Consider the following 26,322-nt stretch of genomic DNA (forward strand, 5'->3'; position numbering starts at 1 on the left):
CAGTAAATGTTAAATGTTTCAGAGCTCACACAGAGAGACAGATAGCATTCTGCCACCCTGTCAGCACAACAATGAACTGAAAGGGCCTCTGTGGGTGTGTGGGTGTGGAAAAATTTACTTTTCTATACATTTTTCCCTTTATGTGTCAATCATTTTTGTAAGCTTGTGTGTGTAGGAACCACTTGTAGGGGAATAAAAGAGGAGAAAAAACAAATAAAAATCACCCGAGATGGAGCCCAGCAGCACGTCACTTTTGATGCAGCGGTACACGTAGTCGTAGCTTTGGGGCTTGAGGGGGGAGCCCGTGGACAAGATGGTGTGCAGAGACTGCAGGTTGTGGGTTTCGGCTGCGGGGGAAAGATAAAAATAAATAAATAAATGATTGGAAAGAAATTGTGAAAATTCAAGGGAAAGTGCACGAAGATGATTGCCCCGTATTTTTGTGTTTAAAACATGTGGAGTAGAGGCAAATGTTAAATATTAGGGGTGGAGCTTTAATGCATTAATCACGATTCATTAATTACAAACAAATTAATTAGTTTAAAAATATTGATGCATTTTAATCGCATTTTGTGTTCCAAACAACACAGATCCTTTGTCAGTGCACGATTTCCCGGAATACCAATTACACTGACGCACACATCAGAGCTCAGCTACCAAAATGGAGAAATTGGATGAAACAGCGTTGCTCGGACCTGATGGGAGGTAGATTTCATTTAAAAAAAACTACCCGATGGAAGCGTGGTTTTGTACAAATTGTGCAAAAAGGAGTGTTCATACCAGCAAACCACTTAAACCCTCCAACATGTGATCCAACTTTTCAGCTGCCACACAGAAACCATTTGAAGGGAATACCGTTCCAAGAAAAACTGTCACTTCAGGTTTTGGTACGTTTCATTTTGGCCAGGGATATTTTCTATTAGTTTTTCAACAGTTTTCTATTGAAATGCAATTAAATGCATTTTTCCAGTGTTAATAATATTCCTGTTTGTGTTCATTATTTGATTCAGTCGTCCACTTAATTCCATTTAAATTAAACCATGTTGCTTTTTAGGATAAATATTGTTACACAATTAAAATGTGATTAATCGAGATTACTATTAAAGCCTCCAATTAATTAGATTTTTTTTATCTTGAGTCTCACCTCCAGTAAATATATATACAGTTGGGAATTGTGATATGAGTGACCCAACTTCGGCTTGTCCCATTGGGGGTTGCCACAGCGTGTCATTACACAAATGTAAATATCAGACAAATGTAACCCAACTGTTTTTAAATTGTGATTTCATTTATTAAGGACTAAAAATATTCTAAGTTGTGTGTGAAAAAGTAATTACACCCTTGTTAAATCATGAATTAATTGTGGCTAATCAGAATTTTTGGTTAATTTTCACTGATGACGCCCAAGCTTGATTACCTCCAGACCTGTTCAATCAAGAAATCATTGAAACAGAATCTAAAAAAAGATTTAAAAAAAAAAGAAAAATGAAATGACACAATCCAAAGAAATTCCAGAACAGTCGAGAAATAAAGTAATTGACATCTGTCTGAAAAGGGTCACAAAAGCTATTTCTAAAGCTTTCGGATTCCAGCAAACCATAGGGAGAGCCATTATCCTCACATGGAGAAAACATGCAAGTGGTGAACTTTCCCTGAAGTGGCCGGCCTACAAAGATTACCCCAAGAGAACAGCAATGAGTCATCCAGGAGGCCACAAAGAAACTCACAACAACTTCTTAAGAACTGCAGGCCTCCCTTGTCTCAGTTAAGTTTGTGTTAATGACACAACAATAAGGAAGAGACTGAGCAAAAATGGCAGAGTTCCAAGACGAAAACCACTGCTGACCAAAAAGAACATAAAGGCTCAGCTTACTTTTGCAAAAAAAAGTTGAGCTTTTTGAAAAGTGTGTGTCTCCTTACATCTGGCGTAAATGTAGCACATCATTTCAGAAAAAAGAACGCCATACAAACAGTCAAACATGGTGGTGGTAATATGATGGTCTTGGGCTGCTTTTCTCCTTCAGGAACTGGACAACTTGCTGTGATCGATGGAATTATGAATTCTTCTCCTTAACAGAAAATCCTGAAGGAGAATGTTCAGCCATCAGTTTGTGACCTCAAGCTGAAGCGCACTTGGGCCCTGCAGCAGGATAACGATATAAAACACACCAGCAAATCAACTTCTGAATGGCTTAAAAAAGCAAAATGAAGATATTGGAGAGGCCTAGTTAAAGTCCAGACTTGAATCCGAATGAAATGCAGTGGCATGACCTTAAAAAGGCCGTTAATGCTTCTAAACCCACATTTTTGCTGAATTCAAACAATTCTGCAAGGAAAAGTGGGCCAAAATATCTCCACAGAGATGTGAAAGACTCATTGCCAGTTATAGAACAGTTTATTTCAGTTGCTGCTGATGAGGATGACACAACCAGTTATTAGGTTGAAGCAAAAGCAAAGCAAAGCAAATGTATTTATATCGTGGATTTCATACACAAGGTAACTTAATGTGCTTTACATGATTAAAAGCATTTAAAAACAAAGGAAAAAAAAGGTTATAAACATTTAAAACAAAGAGGAAAAAGATAAAAGTACAATTAAAACAGTGTACAGTGCCAGATCCATCCATCCATTTTCTGAGCCGCTTATCCTCACTAGGGTCGCGGGCGTGCTGGAGCCTATCCCAGCTATCATCGGGCAGGAGGCGGGGTATACCCTGAACTGGTTGCCAGCCAATCGCAGGGCACATAGAAACAGACAACCATTCGCACTCACATGCACACCTACGGGCAATTTAGAGTCTCCAATTTATGCATGTTTTTGGGATGTGGGAGGAAACCGGAGTGCCCGGAGAAAACCCACACAGGCACGGGGAGAACATGCAAACTCCACACAGCCGGGGCCGGGGATTGAACCCGGGTCCTCAGAACTGTGAGGCTGACGCTCTAACCAGTCGTCCACCGTGCCGCACAGTGCAAGATATATCATTTAAAAGTGGAAATGCTCTAAAAAGCATGAGAAAAAAGATTTTTTATCCTGAAACATTCACACTTGGGGCTGATGTCACTTCTGTTGGCAACTTATTCCATTTCTGTGCAGCATAATAGCATAATGTGCTCTGTCTGCACACTGATTGAGGAATATCTGCAACATTTGCACAACCAACATTGTCCCAGATTATCGCACTTTAAACCGCATACACTCCTTGAAGTCTCGGCGCCCTTTGCACAATGGTCATTGCACCGGACTATTGCAATATTAGTCATTCAAACTGCTCTAAGTGCTAGAGGACTCTACATCTTTTTGCACAATTGTCCAAAAAAAAAAATGTACCGGCATTACCAGATAACTAGCAACCCTTTACTGCTCAGTGACTGTTTTTTTTTTTTTTTTTGTCAATGTCTTTATGTCTCAAAAGTGTTCTCCGTCAATTGACTGTCTGTTGTCGTACTAGAGTGGCTCCAACTACCGGAGACAAATTCCTTGTGTGTTTTTTGGACATACCTGGCAAATAAAGATGATTCTTATTCAGGCAGCTCCTTTGACCTCAAGATTCTCATTTGCTCTGACATGCACTATGAGCTGTAAGGTCTTATATAGAATGGGTGTGGCCTAATCAAGTCCAATCAGTTTAATCAAACACAGCTGGACTCCAATGAAGGTGTGGAACCATTTAGAGGATGATCAGAAGAAATGGACAGCACCCGACTTAAATATATGAGTGTCACAGCAAAGGGTCTGAATACTTATGGCTGTGTGATATTTCAGTTTTTCTTTTTCAATAAATCAGCAAAAATTCCAATAATTACACACGTTCGTGAGTAACACAGCAGTGGTTACCAGACTGTACAAGAATAGTGCCTTATATCCATCCATCCATCCATTTTCTGAGCCGCTTCTTCTCACTAGGGTTGCGGGCGTGCTGGGGCCTATCCCAGCTGTCATCGGCAGGAGGCGGGGTACACCCTGAACTGGTTGCCAGCCAATCGCATAGTGCCTTATAGTTTGGGGTAAAATACTATCTCCACACAAATTCCAACTTTGTACTAGCTCGACACGCTGCAACCTATTCACACTCATTTTTAGCCTCGCAACAACACACAATTTTCTATTTATCTTTTGGTGTGCCTGTCTCTTTCTTTCTTTCACCAGTATAAGGGTTATTTTCTTCCGGTAGTTAGCCTCTGTGTTTCCCTATAGATCCCTCGTAGATTTCATTAAATATTCTGTAAAATTCCAAACTTGGTTGTGTTTTGTGTGTGTTTTGAGTTTAAGTAAGCCTCTACCATCTAGAACTCGTATTTCATAAACCTTTAGATTATGAAACTCATAAAAGATTTGTCGTTGCTTTTAGGCAAATCATCGTTATACATCACCACAGATGCATTTGATCCCACTTCTAACACCAACTGTCACTGTCACACATCTGCGGAGCGGTACTCACAACCTGGATTCCAACCTGGGCCAACTGAGAAGCCTGGCTCTTTGACATGGGAGACATACTGCTTTTCCTCACAGCTAACTATCTCACTTCTGACAACTTCTTCAACTCACTTCCACTGTCCCACACAGGAGCCCCATTGCAGGATCCTTTCAACTACGCACACCAGGAAAGAAACTCCCATTTCATTACACCATTTCTGATAGAACTCTGAGGAGTAGTACACAACTGTAGTGACAACATGTTTTGTCACACTCCGGATCCTTTGTCTAAGATATATATGCTTGTAATTCAACACATTTTATTCCACTCCTGACACAAACTGTCACAACACAGATTCCAACCTGGGTCTATCAAGAGCCAGGCTTGTTGACATGTTCTGCAGATCTCTTAATACTGCTTTCCCACAAACGGCTAACAGTCCCACTTCTGACACCAAAACTCTAAATGATTCAAAATGATCTTAAATGTGTTCCTCTGTTTTAATCAACCACAACTTAAAACGCCTGTGTTAAGAGGCACCGGTGAATCATTACACCCCCAAAAATTTATGTAACCGATTTGCTGCATTTATGCTAATTTTTCCGGCCAAAACAAGGGCAACGGTCCGGCTGTTAGCGGAGAACGAGAACAGCGCGTCGGCCTTTGTGGCAGTCGGGAGTGAAAAAGGGTCGTAAGATTAGCGGGACGGCTAATAAGCACTGACACCGCTCCGATTACGAGCGCGGACCCATTTTCTATCTCTGGAGAGTCGCAATACTAAAACCAATTAGCCGGCGCTCCCGGTGACTCGTTTGAACGAGCATAACAGGATCTTTTATGCCCGTGATTTAGTGTCAAGCACGGCAAACTGTTGCTTTTGCCGCCTAAATGGCCGAAAGGACGTTAGCACTCAAAGCCGATCGTTGCCATCATCATCATCGTTATTGTGTCCATCTGCTCTTATTGTTAAAGCACAAATTTACTGGCACTGGCTCAATGTGGACTGTTTTGAACTGCTATGTGTCTGTGTACTAGTGTTCACACTTGGACAAAATTGTTGGTAACCCTCTGTTAATTAATGAAAAACCTACAGTGGTCACAGAAATAACTTGAATGTGACAAAAGTAATAATAAATACAAATTGTATGAAAATTAACCCATGTAAAACAGACATTGCTTTTGAACTGTAATTCAAAAGAATTATTTAAAAAAAAAAACATGAAACAGGCCTGTCAAAAATTATGGTACCCTTAACTTATTTTGTTGCACAACCTTTTGAGGCAATCACAGCAATCAAACGATTTTTGAAACTTTCAATGAGACTTCTGCACCAGGTATTTTGGCCCACTCTTCATGAGCTCACTGCTCATGTCACAGGTTTAAGGGGTGCTTTTTCCAGACGGCATGTTTCAGCTCTTCCAAAGATGTTCAATCTGATTTAGATCAGGGCTCATAGAAGGCAAGTTCAAAATAGTATTGCTCTTAGCCCTTCTTGGATGTTTTTAGCTCTGTGCTTTGGGTAATTATGCTGTTGCAAGACCATGACCTGTGACTGAGACCAACCTTTCTGACACAGTGCATCACATTTCTCTGTAGTCTTGAGATTTAATTGTACCCTGCATAGATTCAAGACACCCTGTGCCAAATGCAGCAAAGTAGCCAGAGAACATAACCGAGCCTCCTCCATGTTTCACAGTAGGGGTAGCGTTCTTTTCTTAGTATGCTTAATTTTTGCGTCTGTGAAAATAGAGCTCATGTGTTTCGACAAAAAGTTCCAGTTTTGCGTGTGTGGGTGGGTGTGTGCGTGCGTGCACGCGTGTGTGTGTGTGTGCTAGTGAAGAGCTTCCACACACAGCGAATCGAAAGTATAAATTCCTGGTGCGAGCCAATCAGAGGTAGAGTGGGACGGGTTATCGTTCCATACAATGGACATGGGAGTTTTGTTCTGGACTCGATAAATTTTCATTGTTGTGGTAACACCCGCTACGCCGCTCACGACGCTGCAAGCCGCGGGTAGACCGGCATTTGCAACACAACCACAACTGGGACACTAAAGGGAAAGCTAACTGTTTATTTCAGGGGTGTCAAACTCATTTTTGTCACGGGCTACATGTAGTCATGATTTCCCTCTGAGGGCCGTTATGACTGTGAACCCATATAAATGAATTATTGCCTCATATATTTCTATGTACACTACAAATTGATGGATAACTCGTTTTGAAATCAGAAGCCTATATAAACATGTTTTCAACTATTACAACATTTCTTTTAAAAGGGTGATTGGTAACAAGAAAAATGCTTGCAATATTTCAACAACATTACAAGCAGACATGCAAACACCAAAGACATAAAAAAGACTGGGGAAAGAAAATGAGCCACTCATGCAGGATGTAGCCGCAAGCTGGAATTCAACGCGGGAAAGGATCTCTCGTCTACTGAAGAATCAAGAAGCTGGTTTTGCTGCTTTAGATAAACAAAAGCACAATCTAGTCTGAAAAGTCATGTCCTTCAGCCATGCGGGTAAATAAAACAATTCATAATTGCATTTAGTGTTTCTTTAAAAAGCTCTATGTTTGACATTTATTTTGTAGATAAATAAATACTTTCCTGAATTATCTACTGCAGATTTGTGACTGAACTCCTTGGAGGTGAGACATACAGTATGTCTCATGTTCGGTGGTTTTACCTGCTCTCTGCCACCTGTACCGCACCATGGAGGTCTCCGATGATTACTCTACATTGTGAAATTCAAGACTGCCTTGACAAAGGACTTATCCCAACATGTAGCTACACTCAACCATGAATGGCTGAAGATGGCCACTGTGATTGACCCATGCTTTAAGGATTTAAAATGACTTGCAAGGGAGAGCAAGCAGAAGTTTGGCTCAGCCTTGAGACCCTATTGCAGGAACCATGTAAGGATACCACCACACAGGAGCCAGCAAAGAAAAATAGCCTTCTTTCACGCTTCAGTTTCTTCAGACTCTGATTCCGACGAGGAAGCCCTGTGTAGCAGAGCCCTGAATTTGTACAGAGCAGACTCAACCATCAGCGAAACAGACTGCCCACTCCAGTGGTGGTCCAGTCGAGCAGGGACTCGTCAACATCTGTCTGTCCTAGCTCGCAAGTATCTGATTAGCCCCGACACTTCTGTTCCATGTGAGAGGCTGTTCTCATTTGCAGGTCACATAGTGACAAAAAAGAGAGCTGCCTTGAGCTCTGGTCATGTGAAGAGGCTAGTTTGTCTTAGCAACTGGCTGAAAGAGAGGGAGCGATTCCTTACACCAATTTTTGTTGGTTTTTGGGGGGAAGCCTGGAACGGATTAATGGCATTTCCAATCATTTCAATGGGAAAAGAGCATTAAAGTGTTTTGAGTTACGAGTGTGATCACGATACAAAGCTTTTATCTCAAGGTATCACTGTGTGTGCATGCATGCGTGCGTGCGTGCGTTGCTGACCGGGTTGAAGGTTCCTCTCCTGCAGCACAGACAGCCACTTGGCTCCAGTGCCGAAGATGCTGATGCTGAAAAATAAGAAGACACAAAAGACAAAATATTATTTAGATCACAGATAAGTGATGCTTTTTAACATTAGTCATTGTAGCGGACATGCTCACCGCAACCTGAGGCGCCACAGTGACTCCCCCACGGCTTGATAAACTGGTTTCTCCCAAGCGGCCCTGCTGTGAGACCACCACTAAGAGGACACCTGGCGTACTTCAAGTGGACCCTAAACTAATTAACATCTACCCTAGAAATCTGAACTCCCAAACATCAAAGGCCCCCAGATGTTTTCACCGGACCATTTGTCTTTGAATAGGAACAAATCACCCATAGATTTCATTAAATATTCTATAAAATTCCACTCTTGGTTGTGTTTTCTGTGTGTTTTGAGTTAAAGTAAGCCTCTGTCATCTAGAACTCGTATTTCATAATATGTAGCAACCTTCAGACAAAATTAGTTTGATTTTAACGGTAAAAACGTAAATTGGACTAACCCGGAAGTGAACGCAGGTGTTTACCTTCCTTCGTATCTTTTCCCAAATTAATTACATTTAATATCAAAACCAAGAAACTCTACATCTTGTAGCGTAAACACTAACTCGAAGCATTCCACCTATGATACCAAATGTCACAGAACTCTGCAGCAGAGATAGGGGACTGGAGTCAACTTGAGTTGCCGGTTTTATGACTTGCGACTTGCTTGGCAAATACTTAAGAAAGACTTGGCTCGACTTCAGACTTGGTAGCCAAGCCATATATACACACACACACACACACACACACACGCACAGCGGCTGGAATAAGTATTTGACACGTTACCATTTTCCTCATTAAATCTATTTCCAAAGGTGCTATTGACATGAAATTTAGTTGTGTGTTATCATGTTAAATGACAGGGGGATAGTATTGAACACGCCAACTGGTATTTATTTAATACAAAAACCTTTTGTTTGCAATGACAGCTTCAAGACGGCTCCTGTATGGAGAAACTAGTCGTAAGCATTGCTCTGGTGTGAATTTGGCCCATTCCTCCACACAAGCAGTCTTCAAATCTTGAAGGTTCTGTGGGCTTTTGTTTTTTTTAATGGGCCATGAGGTTTCAGTTATTTTCAGGGATTTTTGATTGGATTCAAGTCAGGTGATTGGCAAGGCCATTCTAGCAGCTTTCTTTTTTTTTCTTTGAAACCAATTGAGAGTTTCCTTGGCAGTATGTTTTTGGATCATTATCCTGTCCACCCTCGTTTCATTTTCATCATCCTCATAGATGGCAGCAGATTTTTGTCAAGAACGTCTCGGTACATTTGCCCATTCATCCTTCAAGTTTACCAGTACAATTTGCTGAAAAGCAGCCCCACGCCATCATGTGCCCAGCTCCGAACTTCACTCTTGGTATGGTGTTTTTAGGGTGATGTGTAGTGCCATTTCTCCTCCTAACCCTAACCCTAGTGTTGTGCATTATGGCATCCAAACAGTTAAATGTTGCTTTCATCCGACCAGACTATATTCTCCCAGTATTTAACTGTCTTGTCCAAATGCTGTTCAGCAAACTTTAAACGAGATTTAACGTGCTTTTTTTTTTTTTCAGCAATGGGGTCTTGCGTTTTGAGCGTGCATACAGGCCATGGCGGCGGAGTACATTACTCACTGTTTTCCATGTGACTCCTCTGTTAGAAATCTTGCGAGGAGCACCTGATTGAGGCAAATTTATGGTGGTATGATTGGCTTTCCACTTATGTATTATTGCCCCCACCATGCTCATTGGAATTTCAGAAGCTTAGACATGCGCCTGTAACCAATGCCATTGTTATGTTTTGGAACTATTAGTTTGCGATGGTCTTGAGACAGCTCTCTGCTCTTACCCATTATGAGATATGTCTTGACTCACACCTTGGCAATGAGACCTTTTTCTAGGCCATCAATGAGGACTGAACCAGCTGATATTCATATGCACTGACAAGGGGCTGGATTGCTGTTTGATTATTGATAGAGTTTAGGTGTTATTTGCTAATATGAGAACATGAGTACAAATGGCAAGGAGGCGATTCAAACGTTTGGAATTTTTATTTTTTTAAATTTAAAATCGGACTTACCTCAGCACAAGCACACAGAGCAGAATATTTATTTGAAAAAAAATATAAAATACGGATAATACATGGATAGCACCAAATCGGTGGTGTGTATTATACTTAGGTAGGAGGGTTTTCCTAATTTTGGGGGTCGATTGTGGGGGTGCGTACACTTGACATCATATTATACACAAGAAATTACGGTACGTAACAAAATAAAATCTGTAAATATGAAAATATGAGTGTTCATGTTCATCTTTTCCCCCTTTTCATCTCTTTAAATCTCACAAATGTGAACTTCACATAAACTAGCAGAAATAAAATCAGAAAATGAGGTGTTTAAACTGACATTGATGTTGCTCATATCACCCATTTAAAGGAACATCACACTTCTATTTTTAAACTTTATACTTTGATCGACACGAACATTTCCATCCATCCATTTTCTGTACCGCTTATCCTCACTAGGGTTGCGGGCAATTTAGAGTATTCAATCCACCTACCACGCATGTTTTGGGGATGTGGGAGGAAACCGGAGTGTCCGGAGAAAATCCAACCAGGCACGGAGAGGACATGCAAACTCCACACAGACAGGGCCAGGATTTGAACCCCGGTCCCCAGAACTGTGAGGCAGACGTGCTAACCAGTCGACTAACGGGCCGCCTGACACTAAAATTTAAGACCAAAAAAATATATACCTCTGGTCTTTTTTTATCATCTTAGATTTTTGTCAGTTTCCTTAACACTTGTGGTAAGCTTCAAACAGGACAATCATGCTCGAATTCCACTTTTTAAAAATTCTTTTTTACTGCTTTTGAAAGTTGTCGATTCTGTCACCGTCCCAATCCTCAGAGGAGCCTTTTCCAAATTGTCACGGTTTATCATCGTCTATCTGTCTCGAATACGTGGTTAAAAGTTTAGAAGCTGCCTGACAAAATCTCGAGGAGGACTTTTTAGGACCCCTGTTAACAGTCAAAATGAGACTAAGATCATCACTTCAAATCACGATGGCTGCCTTTCTGTGCGTTTTCGGACATAGCTTCTTGGGACTTTTTTGAGGGTCTACTTATGCTAGACATGTCTTTTAAATTTCATGTTGCTCAGTAGAACCGTCTTCAGGGGCTGATTTTTCAAAACCCCCGAGAAGGAGTTAGTCTTTGAAGGACCCCTGGTAATGGTGAAAAAGTAAGCCTAAATGACTGCTACAATCCAAAATGGCAGACATCCCATGTGTTTTCAGGCATAGCTTCTTGTAACTTTTTTGTGGAGCTACTCACGATAGACATGCCTCTCAAATTTTACATTGCTAAATTAAACTGGGGCTGAATTTTCAAACACACCTTCAGTTAATGCTAGGTTAGGTAAATGGCTACTTCAAATCAAGGTGGCTGAAATCTAGTGTCATTTCAGGCATGACTACTTGAGACTTTTTCGGGGGTCTGCGCATGATAGACATGCCGACTGATTTCAGTTGCTAAGTGAAACCAGCTGAAGGGGCTGAATTTTCAAAAACTCTCGAAGGAGTTTGTCTTTGAAAGACAAAATGTTTTTTCATCATTTTAGATGTTTATCAATTGGTGAGCACTTCAGAGCATCACAAATAGACAATCTCAAATTCCACTTTTTTTTCCTCTTTTTTAGCTTGTTTAAAAAAAAACCTGCTGCTACTTTAATTGATTATTGCAATGACAGAACTTTAACGAGGTAGGGTGGAGGTGTGTGTACTTTTTGGCATAAATGACCCAGGAGAGAAGCTGCCGCCATGACATTAAGACAGATAGGAGCTTTTAACACGGGAGAAACGTTATTTATTAATTTTATTTTTTTTAACCAATTAGGGTGCAGACATATTTCCCACATCGCCGTGCCGCAACAGGGGGCAAGCCCTGACAAGAACTTTTTTTTTTTTTTTTTTAACACCCTCTTCCTGCAAAGGGAGTTTGGAGCGTTTAATTGGGGCTAAATCTGTCAGAGCCTCAGAGAGTCTTAAACTCACAGTTAGGTTTCCGGCTTGTGATTTGGAATTCCACTTGTCCACTCGCCTTATTACGTCCTGTAATTGGCATTTACAGCTACTGGACTTGGAGTTACATTTTTGCCGAACAGGTTGATGGTAATCTCTTAACAGGGTAAAAATCTTCTACAAAAACATATCGCGATCTTTAGGCAGGGGTCTTCGCCACACGCGACACGTTTGGTCTGCTTTATGGCAAGTCGCCAAACTTGCCCACCATACTCTGCAATTTAGTGTGCTCCATCTGTCTAGTACAGAGCCCTGAAAAGTATTTGCCCCCCATCTAAAATTCTTATTTTTTTGCATACTTTCTCCACTTTAATGTTTAAGATCATCAAACATAGGTAAATATCAGAAAGATAACCCAAGTAAACATAAAATGCAGTTTTTAAATGGTGAATTTATTCATTAAAGAAAAACAAACTATTCAAAGCTATCTAGCATTGTTTGAAAAAGTAATTACCTCCTAAATCTAATAACTGGTTGGGTCATCCTAAGCAGCAACAACTGAAATCAGGTGTTTTATAAAACTGGCAATAACCCTAACCTTTCACATCTCTGTGGAGATATTTTGGCGCACTCTTCCCTGCAGAATTGTTTTAATTCAGAAACAGAGGAGGGTTTTCGCGCACGGAAGGTCTTTTTAAGGTCATGCCACAGCATTTCAATCGGATTCAAGGCCGCCTTTGACGAGGCCACTCCAAAACTAACTTTACTACTCATGATAGACATGCCTGTCAAATGTCAAGTAGCCAAGCAAAACTACCTTTGGGGGCTGAATTTTCAAACAATTCGAACGACCCTTTTCTCAAATGGTCACTTAGAACTAAAATACCTGACTTCCTGAGCATTTTCAGGCATTGCTTCGTGAGACTTTTTTGTGGATCTTCTCATGATAGACATGCCTACTGAAGTTCCATCCATCAATCCATCCATCCATTTTCTGAGCCGCTTCTCCTCACGAGGGTCGCGGGCGTGCTGGAGCCTATCCCAGGTATCATCGGGCAGGAGGCGGGGTACACCCTGAAGTGGTTGCCAGCCAATCGCAGGGCACATACAAACAAACAACCATTCGCACTCACATTCACACGTACGGGCAATTTAGAGTCTTCACTCAACCTACCACGCATGTTTTTGGGATGTGGGAGGAGTGCCCGGAGAAAACCCACGCAGGCACGGGGAGAACATGCAAACTCCACACAGGCGGGACCGGGGATTGAACCCCGCTCTTCAGAACTGTGAGGCAGACGCTCTAACCAGTCGGCCACCGTGCCGCCCCTACTGAAGTTCATGAAGTAAATTAAAACTGGCTTCAGGAGCTGAATTTTCAAATCATTTAAGGGACACTTTGAAATGGCCACAATTATTGTCAAATTGTCGCTTTTAACTAAAATGCTTGGCTTCTCTTTGTGTTTTCTTGCATTACCTCTTGAGACTTTTGTGGGTCTACTCGTAAACAGACAAGACTACCAAATTTCATGAAGCCAAGCAAAAATGGCTTTGGGAGCTGAATTTTCAAATAATTCCTCGAGGCTCTACAGAACCAATTTATGGGAATAACCCTGACCGAATGAACCAATTTTCCCCAGGATGGAAACGCCTGAAAAATGGCTGGTTAATCCAGTGTCCATGAACAGATTGTGTTCATGTCTACGGTATTTCAATTTTGTAATGTAAATTGTGGCTACCTGTGCACTCTCACCCCATCAACAGCTCAGATGAAAATGGATTGATTTGAACCTACAGAGTCAATCCCATCACTCCGTGTCCACATTCCTGTTTGGGGGGGATTGACATTAGTGGTTACCATAGCGATTGAAGCTGCTGCGGTTGATCGGCGGAGACATTACACAAGACCGAGCAGCATTATCTTTGACTTTTTATTGTTTGCTTGGTGACAAAGTCGATGACCCCAATTGGGTTTTTGTTTTCTCTTCTTCTATCTCCACCCAACGGTCCAGTGAACACATCCCAGTCACGCTTCACGTCGTATTTAAACAGCTCCACCACAGCATACCCCAACTCCTCTGAGTGGGACAAAGTGCAAATACTTTGTTACTTTTCAGGTATCTGTATGTACTTTACTTGCATATTTATTTTTCTTTTGAGGTTTTACTTTTACTTCCAACCCTTGTAAACTGGTATCTGTACTTTCTACTCCTTACTTTGTTAAAATGGGATTGCTACTTTTTTTCAACAACGCAAAAAGAGACGAAAATACAGAGAGGTACAGTAGGTTGTGGTTGATATCTTTATTGATTGATATCTTGCAGTCTAATAATGTGGGATAAAAATAAGGACAGCAACAACATGGAGGAATGTGAACCATGGAGAATTAACTGTTTGCAAAGCAGAGTTCTGCATATTGCCAGGTGTTTTAAAATCATTTTGACTAATCATTCAAGACCTACAGAATTGTGTGGTATGTGAAAATAAGCACCGAACCTACCGAAAAAAGGAGTAGACTCTTCTATTACCAGAGGGAAAAAAAAGTTTGCTTCACCCAATACACCGATTTCTGGCCAAAAAGTAGAGAAAACAAGCTTTTTCTAAAAAAAATAGGTCAAGCAGAAAAGTGACTGACGCTAATATTTTTACATTTTGTGACACATCGATCTACAAAACAACAAAAACAAGACTTAGAAAGGGCTTTTGATGGGGAACAAAAACATTAATTTACCGATATAAGTCTGTTCGAGTGGCAGGTCCTAAACTTGTCCGACCCGCTCAGGAGGACCAATGTGGATGGGTCCCGTGCCCAGTGAGGAAGCGCTCTGAGCCGCCACGGCGACACCCGTCCCCCACGGCGAGAGTGCTGTGGAGGACTCTCTCGCCACTGAAGAGGGACGAGGTGCTGTGATTAGGCTTAGCTCAATTTCTCACATACTGTAGTAGGCGCGGGGCAACTCATGCCAGATGCTAAAGAGCGTCATTTAACCATGCCCAAGAAAAATCCGGAAACCGAAATTTTGATGAACAGTTTTTTCCCCCCACAAGTATCTGTACTTGTAATTAAGTACAGAGTGTGAGTGAGTACTTTTTCCACCTGTGTACAGGAGTGCCGAGAGGCTCCAGTGGAGCAGATGAGATTAAGGACGCCCTTTAAGCGCCAATTCAAGGTAAACAAACAAAGCGCCGAGTGAGGGATCAGCTGCCTTATCAGAGCTGCACCAACGGGCCTCATGAACTCTTGCGCTGGAAGTCGTTCTCGCCGCCTTTACTGTCTTTTTATATCGTCACTGTCACGAAGATGAAATGGTCACGTTTATTTTCTCAGTTGGAGGTGCCAAATTGCACCTATTGAGTGTGCCTTAATTCTGGCATTAGGTTTCATGCATTATTCACCTTGAAATAAAAAGAAACATAAAAACATTTAGGGTTTTAAAGTAGGGTTTCAAGACAGGGTTAGGCTTTCAGATTTGTGTTTCAAGCAGCGTTAGGTTTACGAAGTAGTATTTCAAGTTAAGGGTTTCAAGGCTGGGTTAAGGCTTCATTTTAGCGTTTCAATGTCAGTTTTTAAGACAGGATTTGGGTTTCAACGCAGGGTGTTGGGTAAAGTTAGGCTTTCAAACAAGGATTAGGGTTTAAAATCAGGGTTAGGGTTTCAAATTAGGGTTTCATGAGGGTTAGGGTTACATTTACAAGTTTGGGTTAGGGTTTATAGTAAGGGTTAGTGTTTGAGATTAGGGTTTGAAATTTCAAATTAGGATTTTATACGAGGGTTACGGCTTCAAACAAGAGTTTCAAATTAGGGTTCAGATTTCATAATACAGTTTCAAGCCAAGATTAGGGTTTCTGTGTACATGTAATAATATGATGAGGTGAATCAACATTTTTATGGTTTCGCAGTCATAAAGACCCTCTGAGGGAAATCGTAACCGCAATGTGGCCCGGGACAAAAATGAGTTTGACACCCCTGAATCAGGGTTTCAAACAACAGTAAGGGTTTCAAATTAGGGTTTCAGACCTGGATTAAGGTTTCAAATTATGGTCTCAAATCTAGTTTACGTTTTCAAGCCTGGGTTAGGCTTTCAAAGTAGTGTTTCAAATTAGGTTTCGGATTTGAAGTTAGAATTTTGAATTTGGGTTTCAAGCCAGGGTTAATGTTGCAAATTAAGGTTTCAAAATTTGGTCTCAAACCCAAGTTTTCAAGCCAGGGTCAGCTACCATGTCTATGTTTGAAGCAATTTACATGTGGAAATGTAAATTATGCATGTAACATCATTTTTGCTACTGACACTTCACACATTCAAACAACTAAAGCCCAAATCATCATGTAAGCCTTCATCCTGTTTTCTCAGGCTCTGCCTTTGTAACGTGACATGTGCAGTATGTTTACTAGTGGTGCCATCTTTGATCGCGACGGTGTCTGCCACCCGGAGGTGCGTGTGACATCATGGTGAAAAGCCCTCTAGTTACATCTGATTGGATTACTCACCCCAGAGTCTCGGTCAGGTTCCAGAGGACATCGGGCGTGGGCATGAGGGGCGACCCGTCATACAGGACCACCGAAGCGCCCACAGCCAGAGACGAAACTAGCCAGTTCCACATCATCCAACCCGTCTGAGATCACACACGCACACACACACATAAACACATGCGCACTGCATTAAAGTGTTAAAAATGACAATATTTCAAAAATGCACAGTCATCGTGGCAACCCACAGTGGTGTAGTAAATGATGACATCACTGCTGCTCATGTTGCCGTGGAGAACATGTTCTTTAAGGTGCTGGATTAATGTGCCCTAAACATACACACAAACACATGGAGATACAAACACCACGGTTAGTGTTTCAAATACAGCTTCATAATTAGGGTTTCAAGACAGGTTTATGGTTTCAAAGTAGGTTTTCAAAATTGACCTAAGGTTTCAAATTAGAGGATTAAATCAGAGTTACGGTATCAAAGTAGGATTTCAAGACAGGTTTAGAGTTTCAAAGTAGAGTTCCAAATCTGGTTAAGGTTTTAAATTGGGCTTTAAAACCAGGGTTAGGGTTTCAAATTAGGGTTTCAAGCCAGGGCTCTGTTTCAAAATGGGCTTTCAAACTAGGGTTGCAAACCTGAGTTAGGGTTTCAAATTAGGGTTCGTGTTTCATACGGTTTCAAGACAGGGTAACGTTCTCCAAGTTACCGTTTCAAGTCTGAGTAAGGTTTAAAATAATGATTTAAACCACGGGTTTATAGATTAGGGTAAGGATTAGGGCTCATACTAACAATTTAATAATTGATTAATCTCAATTCTCTTTCGAATAGTCGACGAATTGGATTAAAAAACATTTTATTTTCATCCTTTTATTAAAAAAGAGGACATTATTTCAAATTAACAGTGTCGAAAATACACAAACAAATTGATTAAGATTCAGTGACTGGTTTGGACAGTAACATGTCAAAAATAGGCAAAAATGTTGATCATTCTTTTCCAAAGAAAGATCAGATGTTTGCAAATTCCTTATTTTGATTAAACACAAAGATAACCAGGCGGCACGGTGGACGACTGGTTAGCACATCTGCCTCACAGTTCTGAGGACCTGGATTCAAATCCCAGCCTCGCCTGTGTGGAGTTTGCATGCTCTCCCCGTGCCTGCATGGGTTTTCTCCAGGTCCTCCGGTTTCCTCACACATCCCAAAAACATGCATTAATTGGACTCTAAATTGCCCGTAGGTGTGAATGTGAGTGCGAATGGTTGTTTGTTTATCTGTGCCCTGCGATTGGCTGGCGACCAGTTCAGGGTGTACCCTGCCTCTCGCCCGAAGATAGCTGGGATAGGCTCCAGCCCGCCCGCGCCCCGCGTGGGGAAAAGCGATATGGAAAATGGATGGACAAAGATAACAAGCCTGCTTTCATGAAGGACTCTGAATCTGAAAATATTTACCGTTGAAAGGCTGAAAGACAATTTTAAGTTAAACTAGATCTCCAAACGATTACTCGATTATCAAAATAGTTGTCAATTAATTAATTAATTGTTGCAACTCTAGTTAGGATTGTATAGTAGGGTTTCAAATCAGGGTTAGGGCTTCAAAGCACGGTTTCAAAGTAGCTTTTCGTCCCGATTTAGTCACTGGGCTCTTCATACCTTTTTATACATGCACGGTTTGTACCCAGCCTTTTGGCGCTCTCCACTAGCATCTTTCCCCCCTGAATCCAGCACCATGCCACGCTCAGTGCTTTTCATCATCTCCACCGTCCCCAAAAAACATGTCGACAGTATCTTCCCCCCACCTCCTCCTATAGTCGCAAGCCATCACCACTGGACATCAGCACGGCCGCCGCGCGTTTCATCTGCGTCCATTCGTTTTTTTCTCCTGACAGTTATTATATTAAGAGCCATAACACAGGCGGAAAAAACAACCCACTGCCGCCACGCCGTAATTGGGGGACACCCAAATGTTTTCACGTTAGCGTTACTGTCCAATTATGGGCCGTGTTGGGGAGTGAAACGGGGGTGAGCAGGACACAAATTGATGGGGAGAGTGCGGGAAAAACCAGTGAAAGGAATGAGGGAAAATAAGTCTAATGAGAAGAACCACTAAGAGGAAAATGGGCCTCAGGTCAAGGGGGGGCTTCACCCTCAAAACTGCAAAGACCCACACAATAGTTTTTTTTGGTCGCCACAATGTATGTACAGTACATATAACGGCCACACAATATACTAAATTGTGGCCAAAAAATAGGCATGTGCGCATGAAACACTAACTTGTAGGTTTAATATCATTCATTTGTTGCCACAAAATACTAATATATTGCCACAATATACTATTTTGTATTCACAGAATTGTGATTTATGGCCACAAAATATGTATAATAAGCACACGGCATACTAATTTGTGCCCACAACATACTAATTTGTGGCTACAACATACTAACTTGTGGCCACAACATACCGTTTTGTGTTTACAACATACCAATTTTATGGTGTTAGTCAATCAAACTAGGGTTTCAAAAAAGTGTTACAGTTTAAAATAGGGGTTACTGTTTTACTATGAGCGAATATATATGGCTAGGCCAAGCTCCTATGTCCCTCATTCAAGCCTCCTACAGTGTTGATGGAGCTCTGCTGCCATCTAGCGGTGAATCAGGCAACGACATGAAATATTTCCACCGAGAATTACACTTGGAAGCTCCAACACCATGAAGCCAGCGTTAGGGTTTTAAAGTATGGTTGGAAGTTATGATTAAGCTTTCAAACCAGGGTTTGAAGCCATGGTTAGGGTTTCAAATTAGGGTATTAAGCCAGAGTTTAAAGGCCCGGTGGTGTTCTTACCCCAGCCGAGTGGACCATACACTTGGGAGCTCCTGTGGTTCCTGACGAGTACATGATGAAAAGCGGGTGGCTAAACGGCAGCTGCTCAAACTCCAGCTGGGGGAGCTGATCACCATCACCACGACCGGACGCCAGAAAGTCGTCGATAAACACACTGGGCGGTAAAATATTAACACATTATAGATACTATATACATAGTTGAGTGATTATTAAAACACACTTAATCACTGCCATTGACGGCTGCTGAATTCAAATATCCATATTAACATGGAGGACTGGCAGTGAATGAGTTAAGGTTATAAAAGACACTTTTTAAATTATTCCTTAGTGCCTCTGTTCACTCTTACGCTGTCAAGTAATGGGAGACCGTCATATGACATCACTTTCAAGGGAAAAAAAAGAAGACGAGCTTGCACAGTTCGCCAAATGAGAAGCCAAGCATGCTTGATTCAAGTTACTTCTCACTCCCAATTGAAGTCCACTGTAAAAACGAAATGTAAAACATCCATCCATCCATCCATTTTCACAAGCACAGAAGTCCAATAACAGAACACTGCTCGTGTTCTGATTGGGGGGTGGGGGGTGGGTTCATTTCCCAATCACGCCCTTCCAGGTCTCACTGTCACTGCTCAGGTGTGTGTTGAAGTCTCCCAACAGAAGAGGGAGTCCCCAGCAGGGATATAATGTGATGTCGCATAATAGGTATCTACAGATAATCAGAATCAGAATCAGATACAGATTGTATCTGATTCTGATGTGATGGGTGTCTACAGACAAGAAGGGCACATTTGCATTTTTCATACCATCATCAAATGTATTTGAAAAGCGCTTTTACTACATTCATCCATGGCGTTTTACCCATTCTTTTGAGTTATATGACCTCATAGCCTTTTTCAAGGTAACGTGGGGGTAAAATGCTTGTGAGGCAGGGATATTGACTGTTATTGTCAATGGCAACTGTATTTGAGACAAATAGATGATGATGAGCAATTGTTGTTTTTATAAAATCGTTGGCGCATGTCATGTCTGGCACACACAAATCAAAGAAGTATTTTTGCTATATTTAAGATATAAACCCAAAAAATCATGTATACAACTTCTGTTCGTGGTCCCACGCGGTCCAGCCACATATGGACTTGAACACGCACCGCCACCTTCAGTCATGACAGATTGAGAGCTGAGTGCACTACCGGTCGGCACCCTGGGCTGCAGGTCTGTCGGCCAGCACCCTTTTTAGGCATCGAGGTCACAAGTTTACGTTCAATCCTAGCACTACTCACCGCCGATGTGATTATGTAGCTACAGCATCTCACTGTGTGTATAACTATAGAAATGTTTGTGATGTAAATATTTTTCTTCCTCGCTGGCTTGTTTGTTGAATGATTGTGATGTACTATAAATCTCTCAAAAAAGCCTCCAGTTGGTGAGTTGGTGAGACATCCCTACCCAGTTCGACACTGCTGTGATGTTCGAGGCCTCGTTCGCAGTGATCACATGATTTTCCGCATGTTTGAACCAGGTGTCGAAACACTGCTTCGCCACTCTTCTGCTTCATTTGGTCAACTCATTTGGTCGACTCAAGATTCTAGCTGGTTCAATGACCATGGTTTTACTGTGTTTGATTGGCCAGAAAACTCCCCTGACCTGAACCTCATAGAAAATCTATGGGTTTTGTCAAGAGGAAGATGCCAGACCCAACAATGCAGATGACCTGAAGGTAGCTACCAAAGCAACCTAGGCTTCAATTACACCTACACAGTGCCACAGGTTGATTGCCTCCATGCCGTGGCGCATTGATCCAGTAATTCATGCCAAAGGATGACCAACCAAGTACTGAGTGCATACAAATTCCGAAAAAAAAAACGATTCCCGATATCAAATTTTTTTTAGAGGTACCTGAAGATGTCACAGTAATTCTAAACCTAAACATGGAGCAGCAACAACCAAGAGCATAGAACAAAATAACATTTTTAAACACCAAAAAGTACAACCAAATGGTAAATAGATGTCACAGTAATTCTAAACTTTCAAACTACTGCTACTTGACACACACGGAGCAACAAACGGGCCATACAACAGAAGAGACTTAAACATTGTATATTTAAACACCAAAATGTTCAACCCAACCATATAATTTCATCAAAGCAAAATCTGCTATCTTATTGCTAACATACAGCTATAATGCGAAATGTCAATTAATAGAAATTAGCATCGAGAATTGCTATTATTTTGTGTATGTATGTGTGTGTGTGTGTGTGTGTGTGTGTGAGCGTGTGTGTGTGTGTGTGTGTGTGTGAGCTTGCCTGCTGGGGATCTTGGAGAGGTCGATGTGATGTTTGTCACGAGCGTAGGGAATCACCACCACCTTCTGCAGGTCAGGAAGGCCTACAGGGACACACGCACAAATGCAGGCACACAAACACACACCTTAAGGATCTTTGTTCTTCACACGGAAGCAGGAGCCAACAAGAGTCCCTCCGGAAACAAAGTGTTACTGTTATTTACTTGATTTCAAGAGAGAAATACAGTGGAGGGTTAGGGTTTTAAGCCTGAATAAGGGTTTTAAATAAGGGTTAAAGTTTCAAATTAGGGTTTGAAGCTAGAGTTAGGGTTTCAAAGTAGGGTCTGAAGCCAGGCTGAGGGTTTCGAAGCCAGGTAATTAGGGTTTCAACTAAGTATAAGTCTAAGTCAACTAATTTTATCCAATTCATATGCTGCGGTCGCAGACTGCCATGAACAAGTCATGGCAGTTCTTCATTAGACACTTTGTTCCGCGGAGAGGGGAGACGGTTCAGTGATACATATGATTGGCTACAGCGGCAACTCTACAATTGTGCATGCGCAGTAAGTCAAAAAACCGCAGAAGTAAACAAAAGAAGTTGCCGCATGGCTTTGCTGCATTACAGCTCTTGTCAGAATAAAACACGTACTTTATTCATTTGAATTCAAATGTCAAAATGATGTTTCGGGATTAATTTTTTCAAAGATTTCAAAGGAGGCTTTGAAGCCAATATTAAGGTTTCAAAGCATGGGTTTTAAGTCACAGTTAGGTTTTAAGGTGTGGTTTCAAGTCAGGGTTAGTGTATAAAATTAGGGTTTTACACTACGGTTATGGTTTTAAGCAAGCATTAAGGTTTCCAAGTAGATTTTGAAGCCAGGATTAGGGTTTCAAAGTATTTTTATTTTTTTCAGCCACAGGTAGGGTTTCATAGTAGGTTTTAAGACAGTGTTAGGTTTTCCAAGTAGCGTTTCAAGCCAGGGTGAGTGTTTTGGAGCAAGATTATAAAGGTAATATAATTTGGTTAGGGTTTTAAACGAGGATTAGGGTTTGAAAGTACGGTTTCAAGATAGGGTTAGGGATTAAAATTTGTGTTTCAAGGCTGGGTAGGTAAATACGTTTTAAACAAGGATTAAGGTTTTAAAATAAGGTTTGAAGTGAGATTTATGGTCTCAAAGAAGGGTTTGAAGCTCGGGTTAGGGATTCAAAGTAGGGTTTAATGTCAGAGTTAGAATTTTTTAATTTATGAGGCAGGGTGAGTGTTTCGGATAGGATTTTAACGTAGGCTTTCAAGTCATAGTTGGTCTTTGAAACCTTTGACGACGCAGGTCAGCTTGTCCACGTGGTTGTGAGTTTTTCCGTTGTAAACCACAGCGGCGACAGAGAGCAGCAGCTTCGGCTGGATTTGAGAGAACCTGTCCAGAACGCCCTGAAAACACAACAAACACATACAGTACCTACAGTAAGTGGGACAGGGTTTTAAACAAGGGCTAGGGATCTAAAGTGGGGTTTGAAAAAAAATATTGGGTTTCCAATTAAGGCTTACACACACACACACACACACACACACATACATATATATATATATATATATATATATATACACACACACACACACACACACACACACACACACACACACACACATAAAACAAGTAAATGCAGTAAAATAAAAATGTTTACATTGACTCCAAAGTCAACCGACGTGGAGCTCCAAATGGCTCCGATGCTGGCAGCTGCCAACATGGCTTCCACCGCATGGATGCTGTTGGGCAGGTAACCTAAACACAAAAAGACACAGGCTGAATTAATACAAAGTACAGTGGAACCTCGGGTCACGAACTTAAGTGGTTCCGTGATCCCATTTGTAACACGAAACGTTCTTAACCTTTCCCATTGAAATTAATGGGAATGCAATTAATCCGATCATATAATCGGCCAGCCCTACTTCTTGCATAACGGTAAAGACACAAGTGCAAACGGTAAAGACATAAACAGCCACATAAAAATCATGTAAGTTGCACAATTTACACGTTGCACGTCAAACTCTAGATACAAGTGCATAAATGATCTACTCATTAAAAACCTACAGTATTACATTCTTGTATTAGTACAATCATAAACGGTAGAGGCATGCAATCGTTTTGACACTTTCCAAATTCATATATATCTCACAAATAAGACCATATATTTGCCGTCTGCTATTACGTGAATGCAAAATAGCTGCCTCATCCTTGTACTTAGGCTCACAGATCCCTCTGATGTATTGCAACAAAATAATGAGGCTCTTTCCAGTGGCATTAACGGTAAAGACAGCTTGAGTGCAAAGACAGACCATTCGTAAAAGAACTAAAAAAAGGCACTTTTACGACACTAAGATGCCTTTGTGTTGGTTTTCATTGAAAAGCCATATTAAGGAATAGGAGAAAAATCTTTCCAAAAATATCCCAAAATTGAATTAGCATCTTCAGAAAACATGTTGCAAATAATGAAACTTTTCAGACATATCATGGTAAAAAAAATATTTTGGCATTAAAAGTTAATTTTTTCTTACAAACAATCATTTCTGTCTGAATGACAACTGCCAATAACGCAAATACACATTAGTCAAATTAATTAACTTTCAAAAGGAAATTCCGTTTGGCATGTCTTTAGTGTTATTGATCAAATTATATGAAAATGACGCAAAATATATTTTTATCACTCACATCAAAGAATAAAAGACTTCTATATTACAGATAGGGTTTGAAAAAAGTAGGGCTGTAAGTCATGGCAAGGGTTTTCAACAAAGGTTAGGTTTTCAAATTGGGGTTTCAAGCCTGGGATAAGGTTTTAAACAAGGGTTAGGGTTTCAACATTGAGTTTGAAGCAAGGGTTGGGGTTTTCAAAAAGGGTTAGTGCTTCGAATTAGGGTTTCAAGCCAGGGGTAGGGTTTCTAGCCTGGTTGGAAGTAAAAGTAAATACAGATGGATGGCAGGATTAGGATTTCAAATCAGGTTGTCAAGCCTGGGTTAGCGTTTTAAAAAAAGGTTAGGGCTTCAAATTCAAGTTAAAGCCAGTGGTAGGGTTTCAAGAAAAGTAGGGTTTCAAGACAAGATTAAGCTTTCAACAAGGGTTTTAACAAAGGTTGGGATTTCAAATTAAAGTTTAAAGCCAGGGGTCAGGTTTCAAAGTCGGTTCTGAAGTCGAGGTTAGTTATTCAAAGTAGGGTTTGAAGACTGGAATCACATTTAAAATTAAGGCCTCAAGACAGGGTTAGGGTTTCAAATTTGGGAATCAAGCCTGCGATAGGGTTTCCAGGCTGGTTGGAAGGACAACTAAGTACAGTTGGAAGCGAGGGTTAGTGTGTAAAGCTTGGGTTAGGGTTTTAATCAAGGGTTAGGGTTTCAAATTAGAGTTTCAAGATGGGTTAGGGTTTTGAAGCAAGGTTATTAAGGTTTCAAGACTGGATTAGGGTTTTAAACAAGCGTTTAGGTTTGAAAGTAGGGTTTCAGGGATAGTCTTTCCACCCTTGTTGGAGGTTGGTACGAATAGGCTTAAGTATGATTGGAAGAGTAGGTTAGGGTTTCAAAGTTTGATTTCAAGCTGGGTTAGGGTTTCAGAGTAGGGTTGAGACCAAGGTTAGGGTTTCAAATGAGGGTATTAGGGTTTCAAGCCTGGGTTATGTTTTAAACAAGGTTTTTTTCATTACTTGTTTTTTGTGCTTGGTGGAGGTAATAAAGAAGGTGCAGTTGAGTCCATCTAACAGAAGCTGCTTGCCTGATAGCGTCTATCTCATTTTACAGTATCTTAACTGAGTTTATCAGCTTTAGCCCTACGACAAGTCAAAGGCAAACACTTGTGACCCATCCAAACACAATTGTACAATCTCGAGGGTGTCACAACTGTGTGTTATAAATGAATTATTGACACAATGTGTGTGTGTGTGCGTGCACGCACACTGGTCGTGGAGTGATATATGCTACTGGCTCTCACGCAGACGCACGCAGTTCGGTTGCCCAATAGCCAGCCCCTACCGGTGCCAAGCACGGATAAAAATGGGTGGGTTGCATCCGGAAGGGCATCCGGTGAGAAAGCTGTGCCAAACAAATCATGCGAGTGACTCACTGTAGCAAACCCTGACAGGGAAAAGTTGAAAGTCACACCACCACCACCACCACCACCCTCGAGTGAGTATGTGTGTATACGTGCGTGCATGCTAGCTCATCAGCTAAGTGCTCATATATCATCTCCGTCGTAACCAGGAGGGACAAGAACATTGCGGACATATCGCGCTGTGCATTTCTCTTACATTACATTGCATGCACACCTTCCCCCCCCCCCCTTTATTCAGAGGATTGGTCGCCAACACCACATACAATTGTCCAAAAAAAGATGAACAATAAAGATAAAAAAATGTCATACAGCATAGGCTCAAACAAACAATTGTTCACCATGGCTGAGGAGTTCTTGCCAGGGTTTGGGTTTTAAGATAAGGTTTGAAGCCGGGTAAGGGTTTCAAAGTAGGGTGTCAAGTCTGGGTCAGAGTTTTGAACAAAGGTTAGTTGGGGTTTAAAGCCGGGGTTAAGGTTTTTTAATTAGGGTTTAAAGCCTGGGTCTTGCTTTAGAGCAAGGTTTAGGGTTTCAAATTAGGTTCCATGCCTTTGTTTGGGTTTTAAAGTAAGGTTCCCACCAGCATATGGGTTTTAAAATGGGGTTTGAAGCCAGTGTTAAGGTTTGCCAAGTAGGGTTTAAAGCTAGGGTTAGGGTTTTCAACTAGGGTTTTCAAGCCAGGGT

The 26,322-nt window shown here is 41.2% G+C and overlaps 1 protein-coding gene across 6 annotated transcripts in view; it reads right to left on the reverse strand.

The window, feature by feature from the left end:
- Positions 1 to 26,322, reverse strand: part of aacs (acetoacetyl-CoA synthetase) — a 56,557-nt gene that overhangs the window by 15,978 nt on the left and 14,257 nt on the right. For all 6 annotated transcript variants that reach the window (XM_061672750.1, XM_061672748.1, XM_061672749.1 and 3 more), the window contains 8 exons: positions 23,230 to 23,327; positions 22,861 to 22,975; positions 21,572 to 21,653; positions 19,269 to 19,422; positions 16,670 to 16,750; positions 16,443 to 16,567; positions 7,880 to 7,944; positions 225 to 347 (listed from right to left, as the gene is read on the reverse strand). In XM_061672750.1, the coding sequence (XP_061528734.1) occupies positions 225 to 347; positions 7,880 to 7,944; positions 16,443 to 16,567; positions 16,670 to 16,750; positions 19,269 to 19,422; positions 21,572 to 21,653; positions 22,861 to 22,975; positions 23,230 to 23,327 (843 nt within the window). The remainder of the gene's footprint in view (positions 1 to 224; positions 348 to 7,879; positions 7,945 to 16,442; positions 16,568 to 16,669; positions 16,751 to 19,268; positions 19,423 to 21,571; positions 21,654 to 22,860; positions 22,976 to 23,229; positions 23,328 to 26,322) is intronic.

The sequence above is a fragment of the Phycodurus eques genome, chromosome 3 (genome assembly GCF_024500275.1).
Source record: "Phycodurus eques isolate BA_2022a chromosome 3, UOR_Pequ_1.1, whole genome shotgun sequence".
NCBI lineage: Eukaryota > Metazoa > Chordata > Actinopteri > Syngnathiformes > Syngnathidae > Phycodurus > Phycodurus eques.